The 16,245-nt window shown below is 42.3% G+C and overlaps 1 protein-coding gene across 1 annotated transcript in view; it reads right to left on the bottom strand.

Moving 5' to 3' along the window:
• LOC140735283 (substance-P receptor-like) overlaps positions 1-16,245 on the bottom strand; it is a 111,627-nt gene that overhangs the window by 35,997 nt on the left and 59,385 nt on the right. The window contains exon 2 of the mRNA XM_073060160.1: positions 11,664-11,873. Coding sequence (XP_072916261.1) covers positions 11,664-11,873 — 210 coding nt within the window. The remainder of the gene's footprint in view (positions 1-11,663; positions 11,874-16,245) is intronic.

The following is a 16,245-nucleotide window of genomic DNA, read 5'->3' as shown; positions in this document are numbered from 1 at the left end:
TTAGATTTTATTATTGGGCAGTTAATATCCGATATTTGATATGTTGGTTAAAGGATTGGGATATATCTTTTAGCCCTCATTGGGTGAACCTGGAAATTAAATCTGTACAAGGATTTGCATTGGGTTCTATTTTAGGGACTTCTCTTCCCTTTGCTCTTTCTAAATTGCCAAAACGAATTGATAACCCGATAGTTAAATATACTTTATGTATATGGTTTCAATTTTGGAAATTTTTTGGCTTGACTCAGTTTGTTTTAAATATTCCTATTGTATCCAATTGCTTTTTTTATCCTTCTATTATAGACCAAGCTTATTCAGCTTGGAAGACTAAAGGATTACTACAATTTTCCGATTTATTTTTGGATAATTGTTTTGTGTCTTTTGAGCAATTATCTAATAAATATAATTTGCCTAGATTTCATTTTTTTAGATATTTACAGATTAGGAATTTCTTAAATACTGTACTTCCTACTTTTCCAAATTTTGTGTCTTCAGGTATTTTGGAGAATTTGTTTGAACTAAATCCTTTTCAGAAAGGGCTAATATCAAAACTTCACAATATAATTATGAAGATACATTCAGAGCCCTTTTATAAGACTAAAAATGATTGGGAAAGAGAACTTAACCTTACTATCCCTATTGAGAATTGGGATAAAATTCTTCAATTAGTTAATACATCATCTATATGTGCTAAACATTCATTAATACAGTTTAAAGTTGTGCACAGGGCTCATATGTCCAAGGATAAATTGGCTCATTTTTATTCCTATATAAATCCTATTTGTGACAGATGTCATTCTGAGATAACGTCTTTAACTCATATGTTCTGGTCGTGTCCGCTTTTGAAAAAATATTGGAAAGATATTTTTGATATTATTTCTGTGGTATTGAACATTGATTTACAACCACATCCTATTACTGCAATTTTTGGTTTACCAATGATGGACTCACTCCATTTATCCTCTTCCGCTTGTCGAATGATTGCATTTCTTACATTAATGGCTAGAAGATCTGTTTTGTTGAATTGGAAAGAAACTAATCCTCCTACCGTATTTCATTGGTTTTCTCAAACTATGTTATGTCTAAATTTAGAAAAAATTAGAAGTGTTGTATTTGATACTTCTATTAAATTTGAAAAGATATGGAGACCATTTATTCAATATTTTCATATGATGTAATATGACCCTGTTCCAAACCTATTTGTTTTTCCAGTTTCGATTTTATATATGTTGAGAGGATCGGAGTTGACGACACTGATGATTTTGTATTTTTGTGAGATATTATAAACAGCCCTTTTTTTCCATTTTTTCTTTTTCTCTTTTTTCTTTTTTTTTTTGTTTTTTCTTTATTAGTTATTAGATTATTAGATTAGTTTTCTTTTGCATAATTTTTTTTCTTTTTCTTTTTTCTGTTTTTTTAATATATACTATGATATACCTAGGTTTGCCTTGTTTATTTGTATATTGTATCATTCACGATTTGGGAATACTCATTTATACTGTAATCATTGCTTATGTATTCTTTCATGTTTAGTCGAAATGTGTATGTTTGTAATCCCATTATCTTTGTATTAATTTTATTTTGTTGATATTAATAACAATAATAAAAAGATTGAGAAAGAAAAAAAAAGAAAGAAAATAAATCACAGCAATAAATGTTTCACATGACCCTCCCTATCATGGCTGATGGGCAGTCTCCCAGTGACCACTTTATTAGATACCCCTACTTGTTAATGCAAATATCTAACCAGCCAATCATGTGGCAGCACTCAATGCATGAAAGTATGCAGACATGGTCAAGAGTTCAGTTGTTGTTCAGACCAAACATCAGAATGGGGATGAAGTGTGATCTAAGTGACTTTGACCGTGGAATGATTGTTGGTGCCAGACGGGGTGGTTCTGTATCTCAGAAACTGATGATCTCTGGGGATTTTCATGCATAACAATCTCTAGAGTTTACAGAGAATGGTGTGAGAAACAAAAAACATCCAGTGAGTGACAGCTCTGTGGGTGAAAGCGCCTTGTTAATGAGAGCGGTCAGAGGAGAATGGCCAGACTGGTTCAAGCTGACAGGAAGGCAACAGTAACTCAAATAACGACAGTGGTGTGCAGGAGGGCATCTCTGAATGCACAACACGTTGAACCTTGAAGTGGATGGGCCACAGCAACAGAAGATCACACTAGGTTCCAGTCCCGTACCTAAGAAAGTGGCCACTGCATGTCTTTCAGCATACAGTTAAGCTGCAGAAACACTTCTTTCCCGGAATCAATGGTGTATCGATGGCTGTAAAGCCAGCAGACGCTCAGAACACAATGAGTTCACTGCACCTCATAAATAGAACAGAGATTGTGTGCAAATGATTGACAGGGGCCAAGTGGTAATTTTAACCCTGAGAGTTCAGCAAAGATCTCTGAAGTATTTTACAGTGAACGGATTGACTGCAACCAACAAATTAAAGAGCGAACATAGCCAGTGTATAAACATCGATTGACGGTTCAGTGGAGATTCCCTGGGGTCCACTCATCGCTGAACCTAAATTGGAAACAGATGCTTCCCCATTGAAATGACAGAATTGGCAGAAGCCAGAGGCCTGCTTTGGAACTGAGATAAAATTTAAGGCAAACTTTGTCAATTACAAACTGTCAAAGTGACATTGTAGATGACATTATAGATGTAGAGCTGGGTGAGGGGGGGGGATGGTGGGACATGAACATTAGATTGTGACCTTTTGTACCTCTCGTCAAATACCAAGATTCATGGAAGACAGAGCAAATCTGTCAGTGCTCATGCATCAAGTGTAACTTTATTGGCCACTGGTTAAATTGCAAAGAGGTAATTCTTAGAGCTTAATCAATCATTTTCCCTTCTACTCGCTGTCAGATCTGCTTTGTACTTCCAACACTTTTCAAGAGGGTTTCTGACATTGTTTTGGAAAGAGAATATGTTGACATTGCATTCTGATTCCAACTTGGCTTTCTCCTTTTGTTTTACCTATTGGCAGAACATTTTCTGAAAGCCTAATGCTTTCCCGATAAAAGTCTCTAACTTGTAGAAACATAGAAAACCTACAGCACAATACAGTCCCTTCGGCCCACAAAGAACATGTCCCTAACTTAGAAATTACTAGGCTTACCCACAGCCCTCTGTTTTTCTAAGCTCCTTGTACCTATCCAGAAGTCTCTTAAAAGACCCTATCGTACCTGCCTCCACCACCGTCGCTGGAAGCCATTCCACACACTCACCACTCTCTGTGTAAAAAACTTACCCCTGACATCTCCTCTGTACCTACTCCCCAGCACCCTAAACCTGTGTCCTCTTGTGGCAACCATTTCAGCCCTGGGAAAAAGCCTCTGACTAACCACACAATCAATGCCTCTCATCAAGATGTCTTCAGAAACCAGTTCAACGATGCTGGAAATCCAAGGCAACACACACAAAATGCTGGAGGAAGTCAGCAGGTCAAACAGCATTTATTGAAATGAATAAACAGTCGACGTTTCAGGCTGAGAACCTTCTCAGTCCCAAAGAAGGGTGCCGAAATATTGACTGTTTAGTCATTTCCACAGATGATGACTGACTTGCTGAGTCCCTCTAGCACTTTATTGTGGTCACCTTCAAAGCAAGACATCCAATGTATCAAATTTTCCATAATTATCAGCCCAGATATTTTAAGCAGATAATACCTGATGAAGACTGAAAGTAGCACTCCATTATAGAAGTAGAGTCAGGATCAGCTTTAATACCACTGACATCATCAACATGATGTGCCATGTCGTATGGTCACAACACAGCAACGATCTCCCCTGCCAGCAGCCAGTGGTGCCTCATAAGAAGCATCTCCCTTACCTCCTGGAGTGAAACACAGGGGAAGAGATGGCATCTACAGGTGCAAGTTCAATAAATAGGGGGACTTGATTTGGACTCCATAATATAGTAGTTTGCTCAGTTCATTATGTGCGGTGTCATATGTATGACGTGGGTGATCACGGTCTTTCCATGACCATGATTGTTCTTGGCAAATTTTTCTAAAGAAGTGGTTCACCATTGCCTTCTTCTGGGCAGTGTCTTTACAAGATGGGTGACCCCAGACATTATCAATACTCTGCAGAGATCATCTGCCCAGCATCTGTAGTCGCATAACCAGGATGCCAGCCGCTCATATGACCATCTACCACCTGCTCCCATGGCTTCACATGACCCTGATTGGGGGCTAAGCAGGTGTTACACCTTGTCCAAGGGTGACGTGCAGGCTAGGGGAGCAAAGAAGCGCCTCACACTTCCTTTGGGAGAGATGTACCTCCACTCCACCACCCATTCACTGACATATGACTCAAAATTTGTTGTTTTGCAGCAGCATTAGAGTGTGAAATTTTATTTATTTATTGAGATTCTGTGTGGAATAGGTTCTTCCACCCCTTTAGCCATGCCACAAGCAAACCCCCAGTTTAATCAGAGCCTAAACACAGGACAATTTACAATGACCAATTAACCTACCAACCGGTCCATCTTTGGACTGTGGGAGGAAACCACAGCACCTAGAGGAAAAGAAGAGCGCAAAAGTAGTGAAGTAGTGTTCATGGATTAGTTCATTGTCCATTCAGAAACCTGATGGCAGAGGGATAGAAGCTGCTTCCAATCCTGTCATTGCCCCTGGCTGTACTTTAAACATAAACATAGAAACATAAAAAATAGGTGCAGGAGTAGGCCATTCGGCCCTTCCAGCCTGCACCGCCATTCAATATGATCATGGCTGATCATCCAACTCAGAACCCTGTACCTGCTTTCTCTCCATACCCCCTGATCCCTTTAGCCACAAGGGCCATATCTAACTTCCTCTTAAATATAGCCAATGAACCGGCCTCAACTGTTTCCTGTGACAGAGAATTCCACAGATTCACCACTCTCTGTGTGAAGAAGTTTTTCCTCATCTCAGTCCTAAAAGGCTTCCCCTTTATCCTTAAACTGTGACCCCTCGTTCTGGACTTCCCCAACATCGGAAACAATCTTCCTGCATCTAGCCTGTCCAACCCCTTTAGAATTTTATACATTTCAATAAGATCCCCCCTCAATCTTCTAAATTCCAGTGAGTATAAGCCTAGTCTTTCTTCATATGAAAGTCCTGCCATCCCAGGAATCAATCTGGTGAACCTTCTCTGTACTCCCTCTATGGCAAGAATGTTTTTCCTCAGATTAGGGGACCAAATCTGCACACAGTATTCTAGGTGTGGTCTCACCAAGGCCTTGTACAACTGCAGTAGAACCTCCCTGCTCCTGTACTCAAATCCTTTTGCTATGAATGCCAACATACCATTTGCCTTTTTCACCGCCTGCTGTACCTGCATGCCCACCTTTAATGACTTGTGTACAATGACACCCAGGTCTTGTTGCACCTCCCCTTTTCCTAATTGGCCACCGTTCAGATAATAATCTGTTTCCCTGTTCTTGCAACCAAAGTGGATAACCTCACATTTATCCATATTAAATTGCATCTGCCATGAATTTGCCTACTCACCTAACGTATCTAAGTCACCCTGCATCCTCTTAGCATCCTCCTCACAACTAACACCGCCGCCTAGCTTCGTGTCATCCGCAAACTTGGAGATGCTGCTTTTAATTCCCTCGTCTAAATCATTAATATATATTGTAAACAACTGGGGTCCCAGCACTGAGCCTTGCGGTACCCCACTAGTCACTGCCTGCCATTCTGAAAATCACACACAAAGCCTTCAGGCTTGTTTTTACAACACTCTTAGCCCTTATACAATTATGTTGAAAAGTGGCTCATTTTGCTTTTTGCCCTGGATTTGCCTGCCTGCCACTTTTACTTTTCACCTTACTACTTTTTGCTTCTACCCTCATTTTACACCCCTCTGTCTCTCTGCACTTGTTCCCATCCCCCTGCCACATTAGTTTAAAGCCTCCTGAACAGCAGTAGCAAATGCTCCCCCTAGGACATTGGTTCCAGTCCAGCCCAGGTGCAGACCGTCCTGTTTATACCAGTCCCACCTCCCCCAGAACTGGTTCCAATGCCTCAGAAATTTGAATCCCTGCCCCTTGCACCAATTTTCAAGCCACATATTCATCTGAAATATCCTCCTATTTCTACTCTGACTAGCACGTGGCACTGGTAGTAATCCAGAGATTATTACCTTTGTGGTCCTACTTTTTAGTTTATCGCTTAACTCCCTAAATTCACCTTGTAGGACCTCATCCCGTTTTTTTACCTATATCGTTGGTACCTATGTGCACCACAACCACTGGCTGTTCACCCTCCCATTCCAGAATGTCCTGCAGCCGCTCAGAGACATCCTTGACCCTTGCAACAGGGAGGCAACATACCATCCTGGAGTCTCGTTTGCGGCTGCAGAAACGCCTATCTATTCCCCTTACAATCGAATCCCCTATCACTATAGCTCTCACGTTCCTTTTCCTTCCCTCCTGTGCCGCAGAGCCACCCATGGTGCAATGAACTCGGCTGCTGCTGCCTTCCCCTGATGAGACATCTCCCCCAACAGTATCCAAAACAGTATATCTGTTTAGGAGGGAGATGACCTCAGGGGACTCCTGTACTACCTGCCTACTGCTACGCTGTCTAGTGGGAAGAACTTTAGAGAGAAGAACTCAAAGCATAAACTTCTTTCCAAATAGCAGCCACGAACAGTTCTGACACCAAGAATAATATTGGCCACTTGATAGCATATTACATCATCAACATGACAAATCATTAGATCAACTATTCTATTTAGAACCCCCACAACCCCCTCTACTACCTGCGTCACTGCACTGTAAATATGTTAAATCACTTGGTATAATGCTGTTACTTTTTAAATATATACTGGAATTTATGTATTTATGCATACTTTATATCCATGCTTTAACTTATTTTTATATAATTCTTTACTCTGTATAATTGTCCAACATTGTCCTTTTTTGCTTCAAGTATTGCCAACACACCACCACAAATACCTTATACATGTAAATGTATATAGTGAATAAAATTGATTCTTGAACCTTGAAAATGTGATCAAAAATCAGAATGAATTAGACTTCTTTTATGGTCCATGAATTATTGTTCAAGTACAAGGTATGGGGGTACTGGGGTTGGAGCTACTGCACAGGACTGCATTAGGCCCAAAGAGTTGTAAACTTAATCAGCTCTATCATGGACATGAGCCTCTGTAGCATCCAGGACATCTTCAAGGAGCAGGGCCACAAAAAGACGGCATCCATCATTAAGGACTCCCATCACCCAGGACATGCCCTCTTCTCATTGCTACCATCAGGAGGAGGTAGAGAAGCCTGAAGGCACACACTCAACGATTCTGGAACAGCTTCTTCCCCTCTGCAATTTGATTTCTGAATGGACATTGAACCCATGAACACTACCTCACCACTTTTTTAATTTCTGTTTTTGCACTACTTATTTAACTATTTCATATACATATATACTTACTGTAATCCAGAGTTTTTTCCCTATTATCATGCATTTTATTGTAATGCTGCCGCAAAGACAACAATACCATGACCTTTGCTGGTGATACTAAATCTGATTCGGATTCTGAAGAACTGATAATGCTTGTGCTAATTGGTGGAGTGGAGAAGGCTCACTGCATTTGACACACATTTTCAAGAGGAATTTGAGGCTGCGTTGATCTCCTCTCACTGCAATAGTGTATTCGATGAGGTCAGTGAGCTCAGAATAGAAGGGAACTACTTGGGTTAAGATACACAAAAAGCTGGAGGAGCTCAGCAGGTCAGGCTGCATCTATTGCAGGGTTTCCAACTTGGGGTCCACGGACCTCTCGATCAATAATATGAGTACATGGCATAAAAAAGGTTGGGAACACCTAATCTACAGAGAGAAGTAAAGAGTCAATGTTTCAGGCCAAGACAATTCATCAGGACTGGAAAAGAAGGGCGAGGAAGCCAAAATATGAAGAATTTGGGTGGGGGGGGGAGGGGAAGAAGAACAAGCTGGAAGGTGATAGGTGAAGCTAGGTAAGGGGGAGGTAAGATAGGTGGGTGAGGGAGGGAAAATGAAGTGAGAAGCTGGGATGCGATAGGTGGAATAGGTGGAGGGCTGAAGAAGAAGGAATCTGATAGGAGAGGAGTCTGGACTATGGGAGAAAGGGAAGGAGGGAGGTGATGGGGAGCCATAATGGGAAATTGTTAACCAGACACAGCATGTGCACTGCTGAGAAGGAAACAGAATCATGAGTAAGCCATTCAGCCCCTTTGTTTCTGCTCTGCTTTTCAACAAGAGATCATGGCTGACATTTACTTCAGTGTACAACACCACTTCCTTCACTTACCTCAATTTCCCTAATTCTCTTAGTATCTAAAAATCTATCAAATTGCTCCTTTGGGTCCACTCAGTACCCAAACGTCGACAACCTTTGAGTATCCAATGGTTCATTACTCTCTATGTGAGACCATAAGACCCTAAGATGTAAGAGCAGAATTGGGCAATTTGGCCCATTGGGACTGCTCCACCATTCCATTGTGGCTGATTTATTAACCTTCTCTACCCCATTCTCCAGCCTTCTCCCTGTTTTTCTCTTTCTTATTCATCAATTGAGGGCAACTTTATTCTGGGGGGGGGGGGGACGAACAAGGGTATAGCAACAACACAAATATGCTGGTTGTTTAAGACCAAGGTGTATGGAATTATTTTCCTTCTACAGTGTGGTCTATCTGAAATACTCTGCCCCGAGGATGGTGGAGGGCAGATTATTAGACGCGACCCACACAGAGAATGGACGGAACTGAGGTGTGAGGTGAAGTCATTCCCTTTCATGAGAGTATTGAATGAATTCTGAGTATCTGACCCCTGATTCTAAACTTACCTACAAAATGCCGGAGGAACTCAGCAGGTCAGACAGCATCTACGGAGGGAAATGGACAGGAAACATTTTGGGTTGAGACCCTGCATTTGAACTGGAAAGGAAGAGGGGAGATGGCCAGAATACAAAGGTGGGGGAGTGGTGGAGAAAGAGCTGATAGGTGATAGTGAATCCAGATGACAGGGCTATGGGGGTGAGAGGGGGGTGAAGGTTGATAGGCAGATAAGGGAGGGGAGATGTGAGAAGAGGGAGGCGATAGATAGAAGTGACAAAAGGAAATTTCAGAATCAGAATCAGTTTTAATATCACCAGCATATGTCGTAAAGTTAACAAATTTCGCAACATCTGCTTGTGATATAAAACCGGATTCTGATTTTGATTTGTTATCTTTGATGCAGCAGTACAATGCAATACATGATAACAGAAAAAAGAAAAAGTTATTTACAGTAACTATATATATATTAAATAGTTAAATTAAATAAGTAGTGCAAAATAAAAATTAAAAAAAGTAGTGTGAGGTAGTGTTCATGTGTTCAATGTCCATTCAGAAATCAGATGGCAGACGGGATAAAGCAGGTCGGACAGCACCTGTGAAAAAGTGTGAACAGTTGATGTTTCGGGCAGGGAACCTTCTTCAGGACTGGAAATGAAGGTGGGTGGGAAAGGTCAGGGGCTGGAGAAGAAGGAATCTGATAGTGAGAGGGACTGTTTACTCTTTTTCATAGATGCTGCCTGACCTGCTGAGTTCCTCCAGCAATTTGTGTGTAATTGCGCTGGATTTCCAGCATCTGTAGATTTCCTTGTGTTTGCTCAGATCAACTCTCTGGGGGAAGAAACTTTCAAGATGTTGTGAAATTTTTATTTTAGTAGCCCTATATCTCTTTCCAGAATGGAGCTTTTGGAAAAGGCAGTTTGCTGGGTGGGTAATGTTCACATATTTTCAGCCCATTAACTGATTTATTATCTACACTAGCATATTACCCCAGTACTGAGTACTCTTCTTTTGATTAGTGAGTTCTTGCAGGGGCTTCAGGAAGACTTGCATCATGTCACTTACATTGTCCTTACCTATTCTACTAGTCACAAATTTCTAAAAGTGTAGACAAACAAAAATCTAGATTTAGTCTGCCTAATTGTATTTTTCAACTATCCTGTCACTTCTTCCTAAGTAACAGATTCCAAAGTTTTCTCTTTTGCTGACACTGGACTTTGTTCGTTCGTTATGTGACATGTCTATGACGTCATCATTATGTGCCGTGTCTTATGACGTGGGTGACCATTGTCATTCCATGACCATGAACGTTTTTGGCAAATTTTTCTACGGAAGTGGTTGGCCATTACCTTCTCCTGGGCGGTGTCTTTACAAAACGGGTGACCCCCAGCCATTATCAATGCTCTTCAGAGATTGCCTTCCTGGCATCAGTGGTCGCATAACCAGGACTTGTGATCTGCACCAGCTGCTCATACGACCATCCACCACCTGATCCCGTGGCTTCATGAGACCCTGATTCGGGGGGGGGGGGGGGAAGACCAAGCAAGTGCTACACTTTGCCCCAAGGGTGACCTGCAGGCTAGGGGAAGGAAGGAAAACCTTATACCTCCTTTTGTAGAGACCCTGCCACTCATAGACTTAAATCCCCATAAATCCTTAGTTTCTCTTTTCCTTCCTAAAGAATGGGTATATATTGAGCTTCCAATCTAGTGGTACCAATATATAATCTGTGGAATTTTGGAAGATGACAACCAATTACATTTATTGTCTGCATGGTCCTCAAATGCATGGAAATGAGTTGTGAGTATTACTGTTAGTCCCCTTACTCTCTCCAATTCTATTTGTTTTCTTACCAATACTCATTTCTTTTAACTCTAGCAGCCTTTTAGTGACCATCCGGTCCTTAATTTGGAAATTTAAGGCAGCTGAAGGGACAGGCTGTATTTAGAAGATGGGCCAATCCAGTTTGGATAAGTAGAAGGATCCCTTTCAACTGCTCAGCCTTAGAAATTGAGCAAATATGTCCAAAATCTTACTACAACATGTGAGATTACTATCACAAACAAGAATGCACAAAGTGGAAAAAATGGTTAAGAAAACTGAGAGAAAACATTTTTGCTTTTTGCTTCTTTGTCCTTGACTGCATTGGGTAACACGGTATCATAGTGGTTAGCACAATCACTTTATAATGCCAGGGGTCACCGACCAGAGCTTGATTCTCCTGAACTGTCTGCAAGGACTTCACACCTTCTCCCCATGACCGTGTGCATTTCCACCAGCTGTTCTAGTTTCCTCCCACATTAGAAAGATGAACGGTTTGGGTTAGTGAGTCGTGGGCGTGCTGGAAATGTGGCAACACTTGCAGTTTGCCCCCAGCACAATTCCTGGACTGTGTTGGTTGTTGACACAAAATGATGCATTTCACTGCATCATTGATAGAGATACAGCTTGAAACAGGGCCTCCTGGCCCTTTGAGCCGTACTGCCCAGCAACCCACAATCGAATCCTAGACTAATCACAGGATAATTTACAATAACCAATTAACCTACTAGCAGGTACTTACAGGCAGTGGCAGGAATTGAACTGGATCACTGGTACTCTAACCGTGCCACTCAAGCAGTATTACCAATGATCTAAGGATATGAAATGATTCTTTTGTTTCATTGGATGTGACTCCAGTCCAATGGCACTTCCTGATGAGTAATGGGAAGCTTAGTGTGACGCCACAAAAACCACTGCAACAGGCGAGACACAAAGTGTTTAGTGGCTGAGTCAGCGTGCGAGGGGAACGCACAGCTGAGGAGGGGTGATATAGAAGGTCAACTCACGTGGTTTCATGAGACATGCCTTCCTTTTTGCTCTCTTCATCATTTGGCCACTCCACGTAACACACAACTCTGCCTGGCAACTCCTCTGTTTTGGAGTAATAGCACTGTGGAAAGGCGAGGGACAGGGCCATCACCCAGATGATGCCAATGACGACTTTGGTTGCAGTTGCCGACAGTCTTTGTTTCAGTGGATGAATGATAGCCATGTACCTGTGGAACAGATAAGAGTCAGGCTGTAAAAAGAGGAGGTTGCCTATTTTCTTCTCATCTCCTCTTTCAAAATCCTCATCATGCTCAAATCAAGTCTATAATATAATACTTGTTATTGAGTTACCACAAATGACTACAGATGCAGGAGCAACAAGTTATCCGCTAGAGGAATTCATAGGGTCAAGAATATCCCAGTGGGAAAGGAATTCACTTCACTTTTCTTCCAATAAGATGGCAGTGCACTCAGATTCAGCTGCCTCTCAGGGGCCAACAGAGGTGTGTTTTTTTAAAAAAAAATTTTAGAATCACAAGACAATGTTGGGCTCCAGGAACTTTGGATATTGCAGTTCTACCCCATCAGTGAGCTGCTCATTGGGGGAGGAGCTGGATTTGGTGCAGACCGTGTTGCTGCCTGGTACAGGAAGGCATTGAAGGCATTGGAGTTGGGGCGAGAGGGCGGTGTGCACTGTAGCTACAGGTGATTGCCTTGGACGTTTGGCTTGCGATCACAGGAACTTGTCAAGCATTGATAATGTAAGTGCTGCAGGCCCATTTCACTCATGTGGTGGTACGACAGGCGGCAGGGGAGCTGCGTGGCCTCGGTTGTATTGAGGACTAGGCCACAAGCCGCAGGCTTGCTTGCTGCTGCAGCCCAGAAGAGAAGATGCCAGAGGTTCAGTTGGGGGCTGGCTTTTCCCATCAGTGATGCCCTCCAGTATTCAATTGGTGGAGGGACAAGCTGGATTACGTGTATGTGTTTCTCTGCAGACTGCTGGAACTAATGATTTGAGGGACATGTCATACAGAGACTTGGGCTATATATATATATAGGAACATTTAATAGGAGTAGGCCATCTGGCCTGTTGAGCCTGCTCCACCATTCAATAACATCATGGCTGATCTGGTCATGGACTCATCTCCACCCACTTGATTTTGTCCCATAACCCTTAATTCCCCTACTATGCTAAAATCTATCCAACCTTGTCTTAAATATATTTACTGAGGTAGCCTCCTCTGCTTCATTGGGCAGAGAATTCCACAGATTCCCCACTCTCTGGGAAAAGCATATCCTCATTATCTCTGTCCTAAATCTACTCCCGTGAATCTTGAGCCTATATCTCCTAATTCTAGTCTCACCTAGTAGTGGAAACAGCTTTCCTGCCTCTATCTTATCCATCCCTTTCATAATTTTATATGTTTCTATAAGATCTCCTCTCATTCTTCTGAATTCCAATGACTCCAGATGACTCAATCTCTCCTCATAGTCTGTTCCCCTCTTCTCTAGAATCAACCTGATGAACCTTCTCTGCACTGCCTCCAAAGCCAGTATATCCTTCCTCAAGTAAGGAGACCAGAACTGCATGCAGTACTCCAGGTGCAGCCTCACCAGTACCCTGTACAGTTGCAGCATAACCTCCCTGCTCTTACACTCAGTCCCTCTAGCAATGAAGACCAACATCCTATTTGCCTTTTTGATAGCCTGCTGCACCTGCAAACCAACCTTTTGTGATTCAAGCACAAGCACTCCCAAGTCCCTCTGCACAGCAGCATGCTGCAATTTTGTACCATTTAAATAATAATCTGCTCTTTCACTTTTCCTTTCAAAGTGGATGACCTCACATTTACCAACATTGTACTCCATTTGCCAGATGCTTGCCCATTCACTTAACCAATCTACATCTCTCTGTGGACTCTTCATATCTTCTGCACAAATTACTTTTCCACCTTTTCCACTCAATTTAGTATCATCAGCAAAGTTAGTCCCTGTGGTCCCCTCTTTCAGATCGTTAATGTATATCATGAATAGTTGTGAGCCCAGCACTGACCCCTGCGGCACACGTTACTCTGCCAACCAGAGTAACATCCATGTATGTCAACTCTCTGCTTTCTGTTAGTTAACCAATCCTCTATCCATACTAATACATCACACCCAACTCTAGGTATCCTTATCTTATGGATAAGTCTTTTATGTGGCACCTTATCAAATGCTCTCTAGAAATCCAAGTAAATAACGTTCATCTGTTCTCCTCCATCCACTATGCTCGTTATATCCTCAAAGAACTCCAGTAAGTTTGTCAAACAGGACCTGCCTTTGCTGAATCCATGCTGCATCTGCCTGATGGATCCATTTCTTTCCAGATGTCTTTTCTTTCCTGATATATTTTTTTCTGCGTGACTGTAGGTGTGCTCCTTACCTTGAACGTGCTGTGTGCCTTGTGCTGTATATTTGTATATTTTTTGCACCTTGGCCCCAAGCTGTTCCACTGGATTGTATTCATGTATGGTTGAATAATAAATAAAGCTGAATTTGATTTTATTTGAATTGCACCATTTGGGGTTGAAACCCTGCATCATGACTGAGAGGGTAGGTGACTAGTATGAAGGAGAGAGGGGGAGTGGAGAGACAGGAGCCCGATGTGACTGGTGAACTTAAGAGACATGAATGAGGTAGGAGAGGGTATGCTGTGGCTGGATGATGGATGGAGGCAGACAGAGAGGGAAAACTTGAGAGGGAGATGGATCGAGGTGGGAGGAGGGGAGAATGAAGGTTAGAGAGAGCTGCTGGAGGGAGATAAACAGCTGTTCTGATCCAAAGAGCAAAGGAGTTGACAATAGGAATTATTAGAGAGGAGGACGGCATTGGGGCCATAACCACATGGATGGAGGCTGTAGATGAACCATGGTTGAATAGACAGGATGGGGAGGGGGATGATGCTGGGTGATGGTGCGGGACAGGGTGTATGAAAGGGGGCAGAATGGGATTAGGGGAGGACTGGAAAAAGAGAGAGAGTGGGGTAAAGGTGAAAAGCCACCAGACAGGAGGGTTACTTAAAGCTGGCCATTAGCTTGGCGACCACCCAGGTGAACAATGAGGTTTTGTTCCTAACAATTTATTAATTATTCTTCCCCACTGCTGCTGGCGAGCTATTCAACCATGAGGGCATCATAGCCAGGTTTCCCTGCCCTTGCTTAATATCAACAGCCATTTCTTTACAGAAATCTTCATAGAGATGGTGTTTAATCTGGAGATGTGTGAGGTACTGTACTTTGGGAGATCAAACTTAAGGGGACAGTACAGAGTTTGTAGCAGGACCCCTAACAGTATTAATTAATCAATTACTTAATTTTAAAACTTGTTTAGTTACAGCACGGAGTAGGCCCCTTTGGCCCTTTCAGCCTTGCTGCCCAGCAACTCCCAATCACGGGACAATTTGCTGGGGAGAAAGTACAAATTCCTTACAGACAGCGATGGGAATTGAACCAAACATAAAGCAGTGTGTTAACCACTTTGCTACTGTGTAGCTTAGATAGAGAAAGATCTTGGGGTGCAAGTCCATAGCTCCCTGAAAGAGGTGGCACATGTTGATAGTGTAGTAAAGAATATTATACTTGCCTTAATTAGTCAAAGCAATAAGTTCAAGAGCCAAGAGGTTATGTTGCAGCTTTATAAAACTGGTTAGATCTGTGCCTGGAGTATTGCATTCAATTCTGGACACTATTATAGGAAGGATGTGGAGGCTTTGAAAAGGGTACAGAAGAGGTTTACCGGGATTCTGATTGTATTAGAGGGCATGTGGTATGAAGAGAGTTTCAATAAGTTTGTGTTGTCTATTCTCTGGAGCAGCAGAGACCGAGGGAGACTTGACAAATGTTTATAATTATGAGGAGTAAAGATAGAAAAGGCAGAACATATATTATTCCTTGAGCTGAAATGGTTAATACCAGAGAGCATGCACTTAAGGTGAGGGGGGATAAGTTCAAAGGAGATTGTTGGGCCAAGACTAGTGGAAGTCTGGAATATGCTTCCTGGGTTGGTAATGGAGGCAAATGCCACACAGACAATTGAAGAGGTCTAAGGCAAATGAATGTGCAGATATTGGAGGTACATCGTCTTCAGTAGGGAGAAGGGTGTAGATTAGTAGGCTTTCTACCCCACCACCACTACACATCACCTAGAGTTACTTTGCTTACATAAAGTCAGTCTATGTATATAACAGTTACTTGTACATTGTGTTTTATAGGATTGCTTTAATATTTATCTTTTTGTGTTTTTTTGTATTGTGTTCCTGATGCTTATTGCATTTTTTTACACTGCTTTGTATCTGGAGTAATAATCATTTCATTCTCTTTTACCCCTGTGAGCTGTTGGTCTCCCATCTCGCTGTGTCATTAGTGAGTGAGAGAACCAGTTCTGAGATGTCGAGCTGTTGGGACAAACAGTGGTTTCTGATGGACTCTAGACCATGGTCTCTCGGGGGCTGTGCTATTGCTTGCATGGCGGCTGGTGGAGCGGTGGGGTTGATGATTTTGCTGAGGCTGGTAGGGAAAGGCAGAGGGGCAGGGTTGATGTTTTGCTGCTGTTCGTGAATGG

The sequence above is a fragment of the Hemitrygon akajei genome, chromosome 1 (genome assembly GCF_048418815.1).
Source record: "Hemitrygon akajei chromosome 1, sHemAka1.3, whole genome shotgun sequence".
NCBI lineage: Eukaryota > Metazoa > Chordata > Chondrichthyes > Myliobatiformes > Dasyatidae > Hemitrygon > Hemitrygon akajei.
Note: the sequence above shows the minus strand (reverse complement) of the source record. Positions and strands in the feature narration are given on the sequence as shown.